The sequence below is a fragment of the Erpetoichthys calabaricus genome, chromosome 5 (genome assembly GCF_900747795.2).
Source record: "Erpetoichthys calabaricus chromosome 5, fErpCal1.3, whole genome shotgun sequence".
NCBI classification, from domain to species: domain Eukaryota; kingdom Metazoa; phylum Chordata; class Cladistia; order Polypteriformes; family Polypteridae; genus Erpetoichthys; species Erpetoichthys calabaricus.
The window spans coordinates 4,985,642-5,006,872 of NC_041398.2; the positions used below are offsets into that span (position 1 = coordinate 4,985,642).

Genomic DNA, 21,231 nt, shown 5'->3' on the forward strand with positions numbered 1-21,231 from the left:
GAAAAGAGATGGGGGAAGAAAAGTAAGCAAAGCATTCATTAAATTAAATGAAGTTAGAAGCCCCTTGACAACTCCTAGTCACTTCAGCTCCATAAATCCCAAGCAGCGCAAAAAGTTAACGCACGTACACACACCTGCTGTCCCACCCAGACTCCTGCCAGAATTTTGCATATTTTAATATGCAAATCAATATAAATATCACCTTATGTTCAGAGATGGTTTAAAGACAATGGCAAAAGCACGTGAAAAAAAAAAATTCAGTGAATGTGAAGTGGAGGCAAGTAAAAAGGTACTATTTGTTGGCTTAAGCAGTGGTATAAACAACACAAGGAAGTTGAGTGAAAAACAGCGTGGCAGAGACACTCAAATGTTCAAGTTCAGAAGGTCGCACAGTGCCAGAAATATCAAAGTTGCGTGTGTAGCTGCGTTTACCCAAAATTACCAAAGTTCAGCAGCTCTCGTTTACAAAATGGGATTCAGCGATAGCTTGACATGTTGAAATGATTCCACGGACAAAATATCTTCATTTTAAAAACATTATTAAAATTCAAAGTAAAACAGTTCACACAAAAAATAGAGAAAAAATTGATATCGCAAAGAAAAGAAAAGTTCTGCTTAAAGCTTATTCATCTTGTTTCATTCTTTAAGTTACTTATACAGTTGAACCATTTCTAAATGGTCAGAAAACTGTATGCTTATCCCAATTTCAAACTGTAAATGGGTCTTTCAGTCCATGCTAGCTAAGAGACTAATTCCAAACACACACTGACTTCATTAAACACACTGTATTACAGATATAGCTAAGAAAGTTCTATCTCATATTAACTTACAGGGGGTGAACGATATTCTATAAGAAGGGAATATTCTATAGAAGTCAAGCAGTCACTGTTTGAATTTAACTTTAAGCATTAACTTTCTAAGATTAGCTCTTACACCGTGAAAAGGTGAGTCGTAGCCCACCATCTGAGTGTCATAGAGAAGCATATCAGGGTACAGAGAAAAAATAAACAATAGGGAAACAGTGAAAAAAAGGCAAAATGTCCACTTTAATCTCATAGTTTATTTTGCCGTTAAAGTAGAACGTCGTAAACTTAATCTTAAAATCAATGTTTAATTTACTAGAGTTTCTCAGATCCCATCATAACTAAAGTAATATGTTAAATGCTGCATATTGTTTGTGTTCTTGTACTGTATGTACTCTATGTGTGTTAATCACTATGTGCTTCTTAAATGGGCTTACTCTTATGCCAACAGGACTCAGAATCCATTACATTCATGATATTACAACTTTCTGGACAATTTAAATACTAAGATGTATACTTGAGATCATTTTCATGATGAAATGAAGTAAAGCATGTTATTAAACATGGGGACACAGAGGCACAGTGATAGTGACGAGCTGGTGTCTCGTCCACAGTTTGTTCCTGCCAACTGCAAGATGCTTGTTGCACCATGCACAACATTCGATGAAATAATTTATTGCAGCAGTACTGTCTCTTTCAAACGTACTAACCTTCAATTCCTGTCCTCCCTTTTCTTTCTCCATGTCACCAATCACCACAAAATCGGCTCTTTGATAAATGTCAAGCCATCTGTAAACTCATAACACCGATTTTTCAAAACATATAAGAAACATTGAAATATCTTCGTAGTTCATGTTTAATTATTCCATCCATCTATCTATCCAGTGTCACGCCAATCCCAGCAAGAATACAGTGCAAGGCAGGAAAAATCCCTGAACGGGTTGTCAACTCCTCGATAGCGCTGCGACACTATCAACACATTTATTAACATATTATATTATTTAAATGAATTTAAACATGTATCTGTATAATGTAATACACATACTTTAATGCATTTCATCTAAAAAATTATATTAAGAGCTCCAAGAAGACAGCGCCTGGAAATCTAAATCGATTTAGAAGCCAGTCATCATCATCTATAAATACACACTCTCTTCTGTTGAATTAGAACATTAGAACATTGTAGACCAGAACAGGCCATTCAGCCCAACAAAGCTCACCATTCCTGTCCACTTATTTCTTCCAAAAAAACATCAAGTCGAGTTTTGAAAGTCCCTAATGTCTTACTGTCTATCACACTACTTGGTAGCTTATTCCAAGTGTCTATCATTCTTTGTGTAAAGAAAAACTTCCTAATTTTTGTGCAAAATTTACCCTTAACAAGTTGTCAACTGTGTCCCCCGTGTTCTTGATGAACTCATTTTAAAATAACAGTCTTGATCCACTGTACTAATTCCCTTCATAATTTTAAACACTTCAATCATGTCACCTCTTAATGAAGGTTATTATAGTTTTGCCTTTTTATATTAGTTTTTATTTCTATATTTTTTCTGACCTTACTTGGAAATTCAGTTTAGTTTTAGTTTTCCTTCATCGTGTATTTTTAGTTTTGGTTTAGTTTTTATTTTACAAAGACATTTCTATTTTATTTTTATATATATTAGTTTCAGTTTTAGTTTTAGTAATTATAGTATGGTTAAAGAGCTAAAGGCCTTTAATAACCTCTTGGGCATAGCCATCAGCAGTGTGTCTGTTTGCGGAGAGAGTGTCGACCTCATTGAGAGGTTTACTTACCTTTGCAGTGACATTCATGTTTCTGGTGAGTCTTTCTATGAAGTCAGTAGACAGATTGGGAGAGCATAGGGGGTCATGAGGTCGTTGGAAAGGGGTGTGTAGCACTCCCAATATCTCTGCAAAAGGACGAAGATCCAAGTCTTTAGAGTCCTGGTGCTTCCTGTCTTGCTATATGGTTGCGAGACATGGACACTACCCAGTGACCTGAGACGAAGACTGGACTCCTTTGGTACTGTGTGTCTCTCAAGAAATTCCTTGGATACCATTGGTTTGACTTTGTGTTGAATGAGCGGTTGCTCATGGAGTCCCGAATGAGGCACATTATCTGCATTGTGAGGGAGCGTCAGCTACATCACTACGGCCATGTAGCGCGTTTCCCCGAGGGTGATCCGGCTCGTAAAATCCTCATTGTTCGGGACTCGAGTGGCTGGACCAGGCCAAGGCGTCGCCCACGTAACACCTGGCTGCGGCAGAGAAAGGGTCATTTCTGGAGGGTAGGACTGGACTGCGTGTCTGCCTGGGGGGTTGCCAACCGGGATCCTGAGTTGTTTTGTTGTGTAGTGGGTGCGGCAACGTGCTGTACCAGTGCATGCTCCCCAGCTTGACTTGACTTGACTCAAGAACTACTATGGAGTGTAGTTTTGGTGTCACAATGAGACAGAACTATACACTTAACAGGTTTGGATATAATATGAATTTAATGTTAGTGGAGGCTTGCTACACTATGCAACTTTACTATTTGGTTTTGTTTTTATCTGATAAAAACAAGCATAATCAAAACCAGGTACTAAATATGAACAATTTTACACAATTTTATAACTGATCCTAGGTGAGGGATGAGACAAAGAGCGGTTAAACAAACCTCCTATGAAGAAAAACCATTTTGGACGGCGTTTTCCCTTGCCCGGACGCGGGTCACCGGGGCCCCACTCTGGAGCCAGGCCTGGAGGTGGGGCTCGATGGCGAGCGCCTGGTGGCCGGGCCTGCACCCATGGGGCTCGGCCGGGCACAGCCCGAAGAGGCAACGTGGGTCCCCCTTCCCATGGGCTCACCACCTATGGGAGGGGCCAAGGAGGTTGGGTGCAGTGTGAGTTGGGTGGTGGCCGAAGGCGGGGACCTTGGCGGTCCGATCCTCGGCTACAGAAACTGGCTCTTGGGACGTGGAATGTCACCTCTCTGAAGGGGAAGGAGCCTGAGCTAGTGCGCGAAGTTGAGAGGTTCCGGCTAGATATAGTCGGGACTCACCTCGACGCACAGCTTGGACTCTGGAACCAATCTCCTTGAGAGGGGCTGGACTCTCTACCACTCTGGAGTTGCCCCGGTGAGAGGCGCCGAGCAGGTGTGGGTATACTTATTGCCCCCCAACTTGGAGCCTGTACATTGGGGTTTACCCCGGTGGACGAGAGGGTAGCCTCCCTTCGCCTTCGGGTGGGGGGATGGGTCCTAACTGTTGTTTGTGCGTATGCACCGAACAGCAGTTCGGAGTACCCACCCCTTTTTGGAGTCCCTGGAGGGGGTGCTAGAGGGCATACCTTCTGGGGACTCCCTCGTTCTGCTGGGAGACTTCAATGCTCACGTGGGCAATGACAGTGAGACCTGGAAGGGCGTGATTGGGAGGAATGGCCCCCCTGATCTGAACCCGAGCGGTGTTTTGTTATTGGACTTCTGTGCCCGTCACGGATTGTCCATAACAAACACCATGTTCAAGCATAGGGGTGTTCATATGTGCACTTGGCACCAGGACACCCTAGGCCTCAGTTCAATGATCGACTTTGTGGTCGTGTCGTCGGACTTGCGGCCACATGTCTTGGACACTCGGGTGAAGAGAGGGGCGGAGCTGTCAACTGATCACCACCTGGTGGTGAGTTGGCTTCGATGGTGGGGGAGGATGCCGGTCAGGCGTGGTAGGCCCAAACGTGTTGTGAGGGTCTGCTGGAAACGTCTGGCAGAGCCCCCTGTCAGAAGTAGCTTCAACTCCCACCTCCGGCAGAACTTCGACCACATCCCGAGGGAGGTGAGGGACATTGAGTCCGAATGGGCCATGTTCCGTGCCTCTATTGTTGAGGCAGCTTACCGGAGCTGTGGCCGTAAGGTGGTCGGTGCCTGTCGTGGCGGCAATCCCCGAATCCATTGGTGGACACCGGCGGTGAAGGATGCCGTCAAGCTGAAGAAGGAGTCCTACAGGACCCTTTTGTCCTGTGGGACCCCGGAGGCAGCTGATAGGTACCGGCAGGCCAAGCGGAATGCGGCTTTGGTGGTTGCTGAGGCAAAAACTCGGGCGTGGGAGGAGTTTGGGGAGGCCATGGAGAATGACTTTCGGACGGCTTCGAGGAGATTCTGGTCCACCATCCGGCGTCTCAGGAAGGGGAAGCAGTGCAGTGTCAACACTGTATATGGTGGGGATGGTGCGCTGCTGACCTCGACTCGGGACGTTGTGGGTCGGTGGGGGGAATACTTCGAAGACGTCCTCAATCCCATTAACATGCCTTCCAATGAGGAAGCAGAGCCTGGGGACTCAGAGGTGGGCTCCCCCATCTCTGGGACTGAGGTCACCGAGGTGGTCAAAAAACTCCTTGGTGGCAGGGCCCCGGGGGTGGATGAGATACGCCCGGAGTTCCTCAAGGCTCTGGATGTTGTAGGACTGTCTTGGCTGACACGCCTCTGCAACATCGCATGGACATCAGGGACAGTGCCTCTGGATTGGCAGACCGGGGTGGTGGTCCCCCTCTTTAAGAAGGGGGATCGGAGGGTGTGTTCCAACTACAGAGGGATCACACTCCTCAGCCTCCCTGGAAAAGTCTATTCAGGGGTCCTGGAGAGGAGGTCCGTCGGATAGTCGAGCCTCGGATTCAGGAGGAACAGTGTGGTTTTCGTCCTGGTCGCGGAACAGTGGACCAGCTCTATACCCTTAGCAGGGTCCTAGAGGGTGCATGGGAGTTTGCCCAACCAGTCTACATGTGTTTTGTGGACTTAGAAAAGGCATTCGACCGTGTCCCTCGGGGAATCCTGTGGGGGGTACTCCGAGAGTATGGGGTACCGGCCCCCCTGATAAGGGCTGTTCAGTCCCTGTACGATCAGTGCCAGAGCTTGGTCCGCATTGCCGGCAGTAAGTCGAACCCGTTTCCAGTGAGAGTTGGACTCCGCCAGGGCTGCCCTTTGTCACCGATTCTGTTCATAACTTTTATGGACAGAATTTCTAGGCGCAGCCAGGGGTGTTGAGGGGGTCCGGTTTGGTGGGCTCAGGATTGGGTCACTGCTTTTTGCAGATGATGTTGTCCTGTTTGCTTCATCAGGCCGTGATCTTCAGCTCTCTCTGGATCGGTTCGCAGCCGAGTGTGAAGCGGCTGGGATGAGAATCAGCACCTCCAAATCCGAGACCATGGTCCTCAGCCGGAAAAGGGTGGAGTGCCCTCTCAGGGTTGGTAGCGAGATCCTGCCCCAAGTGGAGGAGTTCAAGTATCTCGGGGTCTTGTTCACGAGTGAGGGAAGAATGGAGCGTGAGATCGACAGGCGGCTCGGTGCGGCATCCGCAGTAATGCGGGCGTTGCATCGGTCTGTCGCGGTGAAAAAGGAGCTGAGCCGCAAGGCGAAGCTCTCAATTTACCAGTCGATCTATGTTCCTACCCTCACCTATGGTCATGAGCTATGGGTAGTGACCGAAAGAACGAGATCGCGAATACAAGCAGCTGAAATGAGTTTCCTCCGCAGGGTGTCTGGGCTTTCCCTTAAAGATAGGGTGAGAAGCTCAGTCATCCGGGAGGGGCTCAGAGTAGAGCCGCTGCTCCTCCGCATCGAGAGGAGTCAGATGAGGTGGCTCGGGCATCTGATCAGGATGCCTCCTGGACGCCTCCCTGGTGAGGTGTTCCAGGCACGTCCAACCGGGAGGAGGCCCCGGGGAAGACCCAGGACACGCTGGAGGGACTATGTCTCTCGACTGGCCTGGGAACGCCTTGGGATTCTCCTGGAAGAGCTAGAAGAAGTGGCCGGGGAGAGGGAAGTCTGGGCATCTCTGCTCAAGCTGCTGCCCCCGCGACCCGACCTCGGATAAGCGGGAGACAATGGATGGATGGATGGATAATTTTAAAAATATTTTCTATGTCATTCGTACTGAACAAATCTGTGCTGACTGTTGGCACTTTTTTCTTTCCTTTTATTGCCCAGAATGGGCAAACTTGTAATGAAAACTAGGTGAATTTTAAGGTGTGAGGGTTTTTTACTCTAAATGTCTACAACACACAACATATCCTGCTCCAACAACAATGTGCTTATAATGAATGCCTTCAATATTTCATTGAAAAATCTCAAACACAGGGCTTTGTTATTTTCTACCAGCTATATTGATATCTGATTCAATCTCAGGTGCAAACAATTTATAGACAGAATTTGCACCTGCAGGCCTGAAAAGATATAAAAATATAAGAAGAGAGATTCTACTGTGTTCTGACAGGTGTGACCATGAAAACGGTATTTTCGGACTCGGTGAGGCCTAAAGCAGGTTGCCGATTCGAATCCTGTAAATACCAAAAAGGGACTCTGCTCTGTTGGGCCCTTGAGCAAGGCTCTTAACCTGCAATTGCTGAGCACTTTGAGTAGTGAGAAAAGCACTATATAAATGCAAAGAATTATTATTATTATTAAAACATCAAGATTCATCAAAATGCTGAGATTAAATTTTTTTCATGATTACTATACTTTCTCTATACTTTGTATACTTCGAGTGCGAAGTCGCAGGTGAATTACTGTCAACAAAAAGCAGGCACCTGAGAAATAAACTGAAACGTTACTCATTCCTGATTTTTCTGTCCATATGGTAAAGTTTTTGTTGAGCAGCACATTCGGATTTCAGGCGTTTGAATTACATCTTGATATACAACAAGTGCAACATTATCCAACCCGCTATATCCTAAGTACAGGGTCATGGGGGTCTGCTACAGCCAATCCCAGCCAACACAGGGGCGCAAGGCAGGAAACAAACCCCGGGCAGGGTGCCAGCCCACCGCAGGCACACACACACACACACACCAAGCACACACTAAGGACAATTTAGGATCGACAATGTACCTAACCTGCATGTCTTTGGACTGTGGGAGGAAACTCGGAGGAAACCCATGCAGACATGGGGAAAACATGCAAACTCCATGCAGGGAGGACGTGGGAAGCAAACACAGGTCTCCTAACTGGGAGGCACCAGCGCTACGTCTGCGGCACCATGCTGCCCAGTTTTTCATTTCAGTTTTGTTACTTATTTATTTCAGTTTACGAAATGTTTTTTTAATAATAGTTTCGGTTTTGATTTTACTTTTCGTTAACCATAATAACCTTGCTCTTAATCTTCTTTTGCTTAAACTGTAAAGGCTCAGCTCTTTTAATCTTTCCTCATAACTCATCCCCTGTAGCCCTTGAATCAGCCTAGTTGCTCATCTCTGGAACTTTTCTTGTGCTGTTATGTCCTTTTTGTAGTCTGGAGACCAAAACTGCACACAGTACTCAAGATGAGGTCTCACCAGTGTGTTATAAAGTTTGAGCAGAACCTCCTGTGACTTGTACTCCACACATCAAGGCGCTATATAACCTGACATACTGTTAGCCTTCTTAATGGCTTCTGAACACTGTCAGGAAGTTGATAGCTTAAAGTCCACTATGAATCCTAAATCCTTCTCATAAGGTGGACTCTCATTTTCTGACCGCCCATTGTGTATTCAAAACTAACATTTTTACTTCCTATGTGTAATACTTTACATTTACTGACATTAAATGTTATCTGCCACAAATCTGCCCAAGTCTGTATGCTATCCAAGTCCTTCTGTGATGATATAATGGATTCCAAATTATCTGCTAATCCACCTATCTTGGTATTGTCTGCAAACTTAACCAGCTTGTTACTTATATTGCAATCTAAATCATTTATATATATTAAAAATAGCAGTGGCCCCAGCATTGACCCCTGCTGGCCACCACTCTTAACATTGGCCAGTTCTGATGAGGCTCCTCGCACCATCACCCTCTGCTTTTCTGTGTCTGAGCCAATTCTGCACCCATCTAAAAACATCACCCTGAACTGCCACTTCTTTTAGTTTGATGCCCAGCCTCTCATGTGGCACCTTTCTTGCTTTCTAAAAGTCCAGATAAATAATATCATGAGCTCCACTTTGATCTTAGCCTTTTGTTGCTTCCTCATAGAATTCCAGCATGTTAGTAAAACACATATTCCCTCTTCTGAGCCCATGCTGACTGTTCAGAGAAACTCCTATCCTTGCCATGAGCTGCTCAATCTTATCCTTAATAATTCCTTTCATTAGTTTTCCTGTGATGCACATTCAGATTACTGGCCTATCATTGCTTGTATCCACCTATCTTGGTATCAATTGAATTGAATTCCTTTATTGTTATGGTATGGTACAATAAGATTCAATATGCAAATCCTCCATAAACTTCTTTCCTATAAAATGATAAAATAACAACACAACAATAATAATAATAATAATAATCGAGGTGGTCAAAAAACTCCTTGCTGGCAGGGCCCTGGGGGTGGATGAGATACGCCGGAGTTCCTTAAGGCTCTGGATGTTGTAGGGCTGTCTTGGTTGACACGTCTCTGCAACATCGCATGGGCATCAGGGACAGTGCCTCTGGATTGGCAGACCAGGGTGGTGGTCCCCCTCTTTAACAAGGGGGACCAGAGGGTGTGTTCAAACTACAGAGGGATCACACTCCTCAGCCTCCCTGGAAAAGTCTATTCGGGGGTTCTGGAGAGGAGGGTCCATCGGATAGTCGAACCTTGGATTCAGGAGGAATAGTGTGGTCTTCGATCTGGTCGCAGAACAGTGGACCAGCTCTACACCCTTAGCAGGGTCCTAGAGGGTGCATGGGAGTTTGCCCAACCAGTCTACATGTGTTTTGTGGACTTGGAAAAAGGCGTTCGACCGTGTCCCTCGGGGAATCCTGTGGGGGGGTGCTCCTGGAGTATGGGGTACCAGATCCCCTGATAAGAGCTGTTCGGCCCCTGTACGATTGGTGTCACAGCTTGGTCCGCATTGCCAGCAGTAAGTTGAACCCGTTTCCAGTGAGAGTTGGGACTCCGCCAGGGCTGCCCTTTGTCACCGATTCTGTTCATAACTTTTATGGACAGAATTTCTAGGCGCAGCCAGGGTGTTGAGGGGGTCCGGTTTGGTGGGGCTCAGGATTGGGTCACTGCTTTTTGCAGATGATGTTGTCCTGTTTGCTTCATCAGGCCGTGATCTTCAGCTCTCGCTGGATTGGTTCACAGCTGAGTGTGAAGTGGCTGGGATGGGAATCAGCACCTCCAAATCCGAGACTATGGTCCTCAGCCGGAAAAGGGGGAGTGCCCTCTCAGGGTTTGGGAGCGAGATCCTGCCTAATGTGGAGGAGTTCAAGTATCTCAGAGTCTTGTTCACGAGTGAGGGAAGAATGGAGCTTGAGATCAACAGGCGGATTGGTGTGGCGCCTGCAGTGATGTGGGCTCTGCATCGGTTTGACGTGGTGAAAAAGGAGCTGAGCCATAAGGCAAAGCTCTCAATTTACCAGTCGATCTATGTTCCTACCCTCACCCTACCCTCATGAGCTATAGGTAGTGACCGAAAGAATGAGATCGCAAATACAAGCGGCTGAAATGAGTTTCCTCTGCAGGGTGTCTGGGCTCTCCCTTAAAGATAGGGTGAGAAGCTCAGTCATCCGGGAGGGGCTCAGAGTAGAGCCGCTGCTCTTCCACATCGAGAGGAGTCAGATGAGGTGGCTCGGGCATCTGATCAGGATGCCTCCTGGACGCCTCCCTGGTGAGGTGTTCCCGGCACGTCCAACCAGGAGGAGGCCCCGGGGAAGACCCCAGGACACGCTGGAGGGACTATGTCTCCCAGCTGGCCTGGGAACACCTTGGGATTCTCCCGGAAGAGCTAGAAGAAGTGGGCCGGGGAGAGGGAAGTCTGGGCATCTCTGCTCAAGCTGCTGCCCCCGCGACCCGACCTTTGATAAGCGTAAGAGGATGGATGGATGGATGGATGGATAATAATAATAATAACAATAGTAATAATAATAATAATACAATAAAAAACAATGAAAAAAATACAATATGAAAGCATAAGTACAATATACATGTACATATAGTGCAGATAGTGCAAATGATTTAAAAAGTGACTCAATATTACAACTGTAGTGCAAGTTGCCAGTGAGGTAATTGTACTTATAAGTACCAACAGTTCTACAAGGAGCACTTGATGGACTGATTGAGTGCGTTTAGAGCTCTTGGGATGAAACTGTTTCTGAATCACGAGGTCCGTACAGGAAAAGCTCTGAAGCGTTTGCCAGATGGGAGACGTTCAAAGAGACTGTGCGCATGGCTGAGGCAGCGTGTGCTACAAGCTGTATCCCAATAATACTCTGCATTCTCAACACAATCTGCGTTAGAGCTTTTCAATCAGCTGCTGTAGAGCCGTGATTCCACAGTGATACAGTGATATAAATACTCGGAGTGGTGCACTGCCACTGACAACGCTAAAGCAGTTGTGGTATTTGGAATAGTTTGTCCATTTCTGGACCATTATATTATTGCAGGTTGATTACAATCAGATGCCTTATATTTAGAAATGATTTGACAGTTAATTTCAGTGTATTGAAACTGAGCGGAAAACTTGTGTGTGCAAGGGATTGATCTGGCGTGAAAATGTGCGTGGCTTTACGCCAAGTTTAGTTTTATTCATCACGATGTCAGTATGGAAAGAAGTGTGTGAGTATACAACATTTTTTTGCTTAAGCACCGTTTATACATGAGGCCCCAGGTGTGTGTTGTTCTATTCCAGTCCTAACCTCAGACTGAGTAGGAGATGCCATTTTTAAAGCAGACCTTTGTTAAACTATCAGGTTAAATGGAGTCCTCACAAGACAGTAGAGGTGTCCCCAGCAGCTCCTGCCAATGACTCTTAAGATCCTTTGCAAGGATGTCTTTTATGACTGTGTATCCCATAAAGTGCTGCCGGAGCAAAAATAGGAGCATCAGCAGAAATGTGGGTGAACGTATTGTCTGAGAGATGGTCTTCAACTTCCCTTCCTTCTGTGATTAAAGTACCACCAATCACTCCATCAAATTCAAATTGTCCTTAAAAACATCAAAATTCCAACAAATGCATTTTGCAATATATAATTCTCATTAGGTGACTCAATTCTAAATTTCTGCTATCCAATCAGATGTATGTGCAAAGAGACGTGGAAGAAAATGAGAAGAGCTTCACTGCTCTGATACGGTGCATTGAGGAAGCCGACAGGAAACTGACTGAGAGGATCAGAGAACAAGAAAAGAGAGAAATGGAGAAGGCTGGAGGAGTCATGGAGCAACTGGAGAAGGAGATTGAGGATCTGAAGAGGAGAGAAGCTGAACTGAAGGAGCTTTCAGAGACCAAGGACCATCTCAACTTCCTACAGGTGAGAGTGACACTTCATAGGGATTCTGATCAGACTGGGATGTGAGGGACCTGAGAACATTTAGAGATAAATTTAAAAGATCTGCAGAGTTTGTACACCACTGCGGTGGGTTGGCACCCTGCCCAGGATTGTTTCCTGCCTTGTGCCCTGTGTTGGCTGGGATTGGCTCCAGCAGACCCCCGTGACCCTGTGTTCGGATTCAGCGGGTTGGAAAATGGATGGATGGATGGAGTTTGTACACCACAACAAGAACAGAGCCATTCAGCTCAACACACATCATCTTTTCATATTTCCTTAACATTTCAAATATTCTGTTTACAAAAATCTCAAATTTGCCACATTCATGTGCATGATAGGCCAATGAATCTACAGGTGTTTGTGAGATTAAGTGAAATTTTTATGAAATTTAAAATGAAGACATCTAATTAGAAATGGTGCCAGCTCTTCTGCCAGGCCACCTCCTTATGTCTCCATCCATAAACTTTGGCATTGAAATCCTTCAGCATTTCCTCACAGCTCAGACCCTACAGTCCAGTCTTCTCTCATCTCTCATTCTTCTCATGTGGTTTTATGCTCACACTCCACAAAACAGTCCTGATGTTGACTGTGTTTTGTAGACATTAGTGAGATTCGCTTCTTAATTTACACTCCACACATGCTGGTCATTATATAACTCAGCTTACCATAGCTTTCTCTACTTTGTGTGGTTGGTGATGGTGATGAAGACACAAAGGCTCCCAGGATTTCCTCACAAGTCACACTTCTGAGTTGTAGATCTTCAAATGTTTAATCATATTGAAGAGCTTTCTCCCTACATGTGTTAGTCTTTACATTTCATTTTAAGTTTCTCTCAGAAAAATGAAAGACCAACACTTTGTTTTGTGTGCCAAGTGAATTCTGGACCCACCTGTCCCCTCAATCCCTTTATCTTGACTCGCCTCTCATTGAGTTCTGTGTGAAAAGTTCATTGATAGTTAAGGTTTATAATCTCTGATGCTCCACTACACTCCACCAAATACTCTCTCATAAATAACCAACAAGTCAATGACAGGTGTTCTCACCATCTAAACCCATGCTGACTGCCCACCACACTGATCCTTAATTCAGAAGAGCCCCCTCTTATCAGCATTACAGTGGAACCTCGGTTCATGAACGTCTCGGTACACGTACAACTCGGTTTACGACCAAAAAGTTCGCCAAACTTTTGCCTCGGTTCACGACCACACACTCGGTATACGAACAAGCCAGTTTCCCTTTCGGTTTGTGCGCCGCACGTGTTGCATTGTTCTCCGTGCGTGCGTGCATTCGCTGTGAACTCTTTGTGCTCTATTTCATTTCCCTTCTGATTCGTACGTGCCGATTACTGTATTTAAGCACGTGTTCAGCCTCTCCCTGTTCATTGTTCTCAGTCAGACGTGCGTGCTTTACCTGTGAACTCTTTGTGCTCTACAGTATTTCATGTGCTTTTGCAGTTAACCATGGCTTCTAAGCAAGTGAAGAATGGTGAGAAGAAAGTGTTGCAATGTTACTTTTCTCTTTTTTTCAAATGTTTATTTTTTTCCACGTGCTTAAAACTCATTTAAAAAGCGTGTTTAATGCAATCGGGTTATAATGCTATTAGCCTGAACTCCTAAAACGTTATTGTCTTGGTTGGCTTTTAAATAAAGTTCGGATTTGTTCAAATGTTCCTTTTTTTCCCTCCTGTGCTTAAAACTCATTTAAAAAGCGTGTTTAATGCGATCGGGTTGTAATGCTATTAGCCTGAACTCCTAAAACGTTACTGTCTTAGTTGGCTTTTAAATTAAGTTCGGATTTGTTCAAATGTTCCTTTTTTTTCCCCTGTGCTTAAAACTCATTTAAAAAAAAAAAAAAAAAGCGTTTATACAACGATCGGATTGTAAGGCTGCAGCTGAACTGCTGCAATGTCACAGAGAGAGAGAGGCTGCGTGTGCAGCTGAGGAAGGAGCCTGGGTTTTTGTGTCAGAGTTATTCAATGTTTTTACATTAGTTTACTATTACACTGTGCATTCTATGGTGTAATTAACTATATTTGTGCTTAAAAAATCTTTAAAAAAAATATATTTACATACAGTTTGTACGGTCTGGAATGGATTAATTGTATTTACATGTAATCCTATGGGGGAAATTGCTTTGGTTCACGACCAAATCGGTTTTTGACCAGAGGTTTGGAACGAATTATGGTCGTGAACTGAGGTTCCACTGTACTTACTTTTTAATGTCTCCTTTCTGAAATCTCGTCCCTTCTTCTGTCCTGATCCAGACTTTCTCATCTCGCTGTGGCCTTCCTGCTGAAGGAGACTTGCTGAGCTTCACTGTCACCACTGATTTCTCATCTGAGAACCTGAGAAAGGAGCTGTCAGGTCTGAAAAAGAGTCTGGAGAAGATCAGCCGGGAGGTTATCATGACAAGGACACCTTCAGGTACAGCATCTGGTGACATTGTGTCTGTTATTGAAGTCCATTAGGAGAACCAGAGTGACAATAAGAAGACAGTGAAGAAGAAGGCCTGCTCTTTAACATTTATCTGCCATCCTTTGCTGTTAAGTATTTTTTTACTGTATAGTGCCTTTCACAGTCATTAGCTGAGTGATAACAAACTCTCTAAATAATCAGCTGTGTTTAATCAGATGTTTAGGATTTTAAGTTGAAATGTTATACTCCTTATACTTTTTCCGTATACTCTCTTAAAAAGTCCTTTTTTCACTTAACTTTGGGATTCTTTTTATTTCCTTTGCTTTTCTTCACTTAAGATTAATGAAAAGAAATGTGCTTAAAATGGCTAAGCTGGCTAAGTGCACAAAAGAAATGTTTCCTTGAGAACAGAGAAGACGTTAATAAAATCAAATTGAGCTCAGCGTCAGTGCTTTGTAATATCAGAACATCTGAATCTGCTCCTGCTGTCTTCAGTGTCCATTACATTCTGCTGGATGGAGTCCACATTAAAAGTTCACGTTCATCCATTTTCAGCTGTGCTCCCCTGGGCTCTCGTGTTTTATATGCCCACTGTTGTTAGCTCAGAAGTCATGCCTCCTATACCCAACTTAATGATGAATATGAAATAAAAGCAACAAAGACGGAGCACAATGATGACATCTGCTGCAATCACAGGCTGTCAAGTTAAAGTCACTTGTGAGTCGGAGTTCCGTCTTCCTCAGTCACAGATCTGTAATGAACACCCACTTCTGATGACATTTTATAGTGTTGTCACAGAAGAGGCGGAGCTTAATTAGCAGGCTGTGGAAGTGACGTCACTCGTCTTGTGGCCTGTGAACTCACTGAAGTGATGACATTAGCAGGAGCAGCACCCTTTCCACTCAGGGTGGGATTTCTTAACAAGATGGAGCACGGAATATGTAAAGAACTGTACCTGCTTGTCAATATATATAAAATACAGTATATTTATTACATTGTATGTCAGGACAAAAACTGAGACATGGAGTTCAAGACACCTTTTGTACACCTCTGTGATCAAATAGTGGTGAGGATTAGAGCAGTGCACAGGGATAAAGCCATTTGTAAAGCTTTGAGTGGTCCCAGCAGCACTACAGCCTCAAGAATTGAGAAATGGAAGAAGTTTGAAAACAATAGGCCACTTTCTAGAGATGGCCTGTCTGAGTAACTGGGAAGGAAGGCCCTTGGCCATGGAGGAGACCGAACACCCAATGGTCACTACAACACAACTTCAGGAGTCCTCTGCTGAGATGATAGAAACTGTAGGAAGGACGGCCATCTCAGCAGCGTTCCACAAATCAAGTGTTTATGGTAGAGTGGCCAGCCTGATATCCAGTGTAGTGGGAAAGTGGCCCCAGCTTACACTCTGGACATCTGATGGTTTATGAGCTGAACAGGATCAGCGGAGAGATGACACAGACTAAAATTGAAGGGTGAAAGGTGCAAGTTTATTTACAAGAATGCTGAACAACAAGAATGTAGTCATGTCAGGCGGGCTTTGATGTATTGTCCTTCAGCACTGACACTTCTTCAGAAATAAATATGAAAAAAAGGGGAAAATATGGTGTATTTACAAAAACAGTGCACTCCTACAAAAACTACACACACACTCCAACAATGAAGGTGGTCTTCCTTTATCTTTAGCTCAAGAAGCTCCTCCAACAGGAAAAAAAATAAATAAATAAAGAGGAAAAATAAGAATAAGAAAAAAAAAGTGTGTGTGTATACAAAAAGAAAACAAAACAATTACAGTAATCCCAAAATCGAAAACTATCCCAGTACCAAATAAGTTTATATACCTCCATCAAAAAGTATCACCAGGAGATATATAACTATACAGTATGTACAAAAGAATATCTACAAAGCCGCCAAAATCACACCTGCTCCTCCAATAGCTCAGCAGTTCTTAATCCTACCTCACCTTTAGGTCCACTGACGACCCCTGTTGGCCGGCAATTCCTTCAATATCACCGTCAAGATCATCCAGCCAATCTGCTACCCCGTCTACCCCACTCACCTAACCAGGTAGACACTGGCACGTTCACGCCACGCTCCACGACACGCCCCAAGCAACTTTCTATTTAAACTCAAACCTCTGCCGGTCGCGCACATGTAAACCCCCCATGGACTGCCAGTGGCGATGCTGAGCTCAAGCACACCAGTTGCCGAATCACAAGTAAGTAAATTCAGTTATTTACAATACGGAATCCCCATCTCTGACTCGGCTTTTCCTTTCAGGAGCTCCGCACCTTAAACCATCTGTGCTGGGCAGGCTGCTAGGACACCAGCGTGTAAAACTGAACAAGAGTGGAGGAGCCCGTACTGGCCATGATACAGCTCCAGGTGTGCCAGGACTCACCGCGCCTCACAATGCTCACCCGCTACGAGGCCCCATGTTTCCATGGCAGCGCCTTCAACGCACAAACGGTAAGTGCACTTCTTTTATGATGGCATACATTTAACCTTATAAATAACGCTGATCAGTTTAAGGCTTCTTTAACTTCAATTTTGTAATGTGCAGAGTAGGACATTACTGCACCAGGCAGAAGATACTTTCAAGTAAAAGACAAATGACAGCTTGAGAGCATTAAGGGAAATATTCAATGATCTGATGAGACAAACATTGAACTCTTTAGACAGAAGACCAAGCAGGATGTCTGGAGAGGACCAGGCGTTGGTCACCACCCACCTAATACCATCTCTACAGTGAAGATGGTGGTGACAGCATCAGGCTATGAGGACAGAGTGACAGGTCAGAATTGAGGGAAGGAGAAGTGCAGTCAAATACAGAGAGGCCCTTAAAGAAAACCTGTGACCTCAGACTGAGAACTGAAGATTGCAGCCAAGATAATCCTGGAGTGGCATTGTGACAAGTCTGAGTGTCCTTGAGTGACCAGACTGAGACACCACAGAACAGGAGAGACCTGAAGATGGCAGTTCACAGACACTTCACTTGAAATCTAACGGAGTTTTAGAGGATCTGCCAGGAAGAATGGGATCAACTGGCCAAATCCAGGAGTGCAAAGCTGGTAGTCATGAAGACCACCAAAGGGGCTTCCACAAAGACCTGAATTAAGTGTCTGAATACTTCTAGGAAGGAGACGTTTCAGTTTTGATTTGTAATAAATTTGCAGACCTTTCTGAAGACCTGTGCTCACTTTGTCATTATGGGTTACTGAGTGTAGACTGATGAGCACAAAGGCACATTAATCCATTTAAAATTAAATCAACAACACGGTAAAGTGTGCAGAAAATGAGAGGGTCTCAATACTCTCTGACTCCCTGTATATTTATTATTAATATCAATATTCAAATAGACATTTGGCCTAATTTGCCAGCTCTTGTATATTTTATAAATGTTTTATTTTAACTCCTCTGCATTTGTAATACGTGTTTAAGAACTAAACTACGATCCCACAATGCCATCTTCACAGTTTCCATTCTTCTTCTCTTTTCTTTTTATTTTCAGCTCATGAAGCTCCAGTTTTCTCCCTCCAGCCTCCTGAACCTCAGAGCAGAGATGACTTTTTAAATTGTGAGTTTGTGCTTTGACTGAATGGATCATCACAATAAAAATCATTGAAGTTTTAATAGAACAGGACAGGCTTAGGATATGAAAGTCTGAGTGTTGTGTGACTGAGGGGCTGAGAGTGATGGGAGTCCTGTGACTAGTGCATTATGGGATAGAGAGACTCAGGCAGTGAATCACCAAAGCCGTCTGTTGAACCCGAGTCTTGATGTGTCCAAAAAATGTTCAAAAAGGAAAAAATAAAATTCATGTCATGGGGGTGCACTTACTTTTTCACATGACTGTATATACAGACACAGTATTAGTTTAAAAATGAAGCACAATTGTATGTGAAATAAGTTAAAGCTGACAAAAGTCCTCGTCATCCTCCATTCTTTACTCCACAGAGCAGACACTTTGCTTTGAGTTCTCGACTTCACAAATTTTAAACATTAAAACAAAAGAAATGGCAGAGAAAATTATTGCATCTCCTCAGAAGTTCAAAGACCTCACTGGACTGTGGTGACATCTCAAGCTAACTGATTCCTCTAATGAGTGTCACCGGGGTCTTCAGTCACTCAGTCAAGTCCTCACTCTGCTGTGTTGTGTCATTGTGTGCCTCACACTGAACTTGGACAAGAGAAGAGTAGGAGATGAAGAAGGTCACAGCCAAGGGTGGTCAAGGTGAAGACTACAAGACAACCTCCAAAGAGCTTCATGTTCCAGTGAGCAAAGCTGATAATATTCTCAAGATGTTTGAGGGTTTGCAGGACTGTAGCCCACATCCCTGATGACACCACCAGAGTAAAGCTGACCTCATATTGACCAGAAGGAGAGTTAAAATGGAGAAAAAACAAGAAAACATCAAGAGAGACACAGGAGGACTTCTGAGATCATAGGACAACAGCGTCAAGTCACACCATCTTTTACTGTGTCAATGACAGTGGGCTCTATGGTAGAAGACCCCACTTCTGAAGGACACACACAGACTGGAGTTTTCTAAACTGCGTGTTAATCAGCCACAGTGCTGGAGAAGAACCTTTGGACTGAAGAAACGAAATGAGAGCTTTATGGTGAGTCACAGCAGCTCTGTGTCCACAGAAGACAAAGTGGCCCCATTAATGGTCTGAGGTTGAAGTGCTGAATCTGTGAAGGTCACAATGAAATCAGGAGATCATCAAGGTGTTTGGGAGCGAATGTCACCAAGGTGAGACCACCAAGAATGGGGGAAAAGAAGACATTGAAATGTTGTGAAGTGTCTGCTATGAGCCCTGAACTGAATCCAAGTCAATATCCATGGAAAGAGCTGAAGGTCATGGCTGGGAGAAAAAGGCCATCAGACGTCAAGAAGAGTGGGCCGGGTGGGCAGTGAGGGGAGTAGAAGTCTCATCCAGAGCCACAGGAAGGCCTTGATGGCAGTTATTACCTCCAAATAATGAGCGACGAAACATGAGGTCTGGGTCTGAATCACTTTGTGTGAGCCTTCGGAATTTGATTTATTGTTTCAAATAATCTGTGAAGTCGAAATACAAAGAAAGAGTCTGCTGTGTGGAATAAGAATGGCGGGTGACAGTCACTGGGGTCAGTTTACAGTTTATTTGATACAATACAATGCAATATAATACAGTTTATTTTTGTAAAGCCCAAACTCACAGAAGTGTTGCAATGGGCTTTAACAGGCCCTGCCTCTTGACAGCCCCCCAGCCTTGACTCTCTAAGAAGACAAGAAAAAACTCCCAAAAAAAACCCTTGTAGGGAAAAAATGGAAGAAACCTGGGAAAGGCAGTTCAAAGAGAGACCCCTTTCCAGGTATGTTGGCTGTGCAGTGGGTGTGAAAAGAAGGGGGTCAATACAATACAATACAATACAATACAATACAATACAATACAATACAATACAATACACAGAACAGAACAAATCCTCAGTACAGTATAAAAATAAACACTTTAGAAGTACGATGCAGAATTTAACAGTAGATAATATGATTTGGATTTTTTTTGAGTCCTGGAGACCTCAGCCATCAAGCTGCCTCCCCCATTTAGCCAGTGCTGGGCCAGCCAATCCGATGAAAGGACCCATCTACCCAACGATTCCTGCGATCCTCCATCAGGGATTTGATAGAAAATTAAGATTCTTGTTTAAAAAGTGGAAAGGAAAATAAACTACTAGGGACAGGTCAGTGACACAAACAGTAGAGAGACAGACGTGACAGGTGACATATAATGATATAAATAGGATTCATTCATGTCAGAGGAACATCATGACTGTGGTGGGTTTACATTGAAGTGATTTATGACACAACATTGACAAACCGGTTTAATCCAGTTCAGGGTGCGTTGTGTTAAGTCAGGTGATCACAACCACACAAGGCCAATTCAGAGTCGCCAATTCACCCATCAGGCACATTTGTGGATTGTGTGAAGAAAACCAGGAGTGACACGAAGAGAACACGCTGACCTGACAAAGACGACCACAGGGCGCCAAATTCAAAGTTGAGAAGCTCAATCTGTGAGGCCGCAGCTCCAGCCCCTCAGCCATCATGCTGTCCTGAGTTGAGTTCTCACAGTTCAGTTCATTTTCTTCACATTTCTTATTATTCTGATCCCAAATCTTTTGATTTTAAAGTTCATTTCTACTGAATGAATCATCTCCTTTAATGACTGAGCAGCTTCAGCCCACTCCATGATTGTTTTCTTCATGAACTTCACATCTCTCAGCACTCAATGGCCATCTTGTTTGCTGGCCAATAAATCATCGAGCTGTCACTTTATGATGAAGTGTGAGAGTGGATTGATTTTAAATTAAAGAGGTGGACTGTGACAATAAAAGTGTCATTTAATAAAGCCAGCAGTCCGTGTGAACAGTCCATTTGAACTCTGACCTCGACGGTGACCTTGTGCTCATAATGATGGCGCTGATCAGGGCAGCCACAGTTGTTTGCTCGCTGCTGATGTGCTGTTCTTCTGTTAACTTTGCCTTTTGTAACAATATGAGGATTACATTCACACGAGATCAGCTCCTGTCTATTGGGATTGGACTTCATTTCTCCTCAACTGATTAAGGACACTTTCATACAGATTTCGCACTTATGAACCTCCGACTGCAGACTTGGACTCCCAGCCAGGTAACTTCCACCTGAAGAGGAGAAGGAGGAAGCGCTCAGGGTCTCTCGTGGGGTTCAGGAGACGCGCTTGTCGAGTGCCCCTTCCCTTACTAGTTTTAT

The 21,231-nt window shown here is 44.4% G+C and overlaps 1 protein-coding gene across 3 annotated transcripts in view; it reads left to right on the forward strand.

Moving 5' to 3' along the window:
* Positions 1-21,231, forward strand: part of LOC114651544 (tripartite motif-containing protein 16-like) — a 737,769-nt gene that overhangs the window by 173,320 nt on the left and 543,218 nt on the right. The window contains exons 3-6 of one of the 3 annotated variants that reach the window (XM_051927860.1): positions 11,796-12,029; positions 14,311-14,470; positions 16,739-16,927; positions 17,970-18,035. The exons of 1 other annotated variant lie outside the window; for it this stretch is intronic. In XM_051927860.1, the coding sequence (XP_051783820.1) occupies positions 11,796-12,029; positions 14,311-14,470; positions 16,739-16,927; positions 17,970-18,035 (649 nt within the window). The remainder of the gene's footprint in view (positions 1-11,795; positions 12,030-14,310; positions 14,471-16,738; positions 16,928-17,969; positions 18,036-21,231) is intronic. One more of the 3 variants, XM_051927859.1, reaches the window with a different exon arrangement.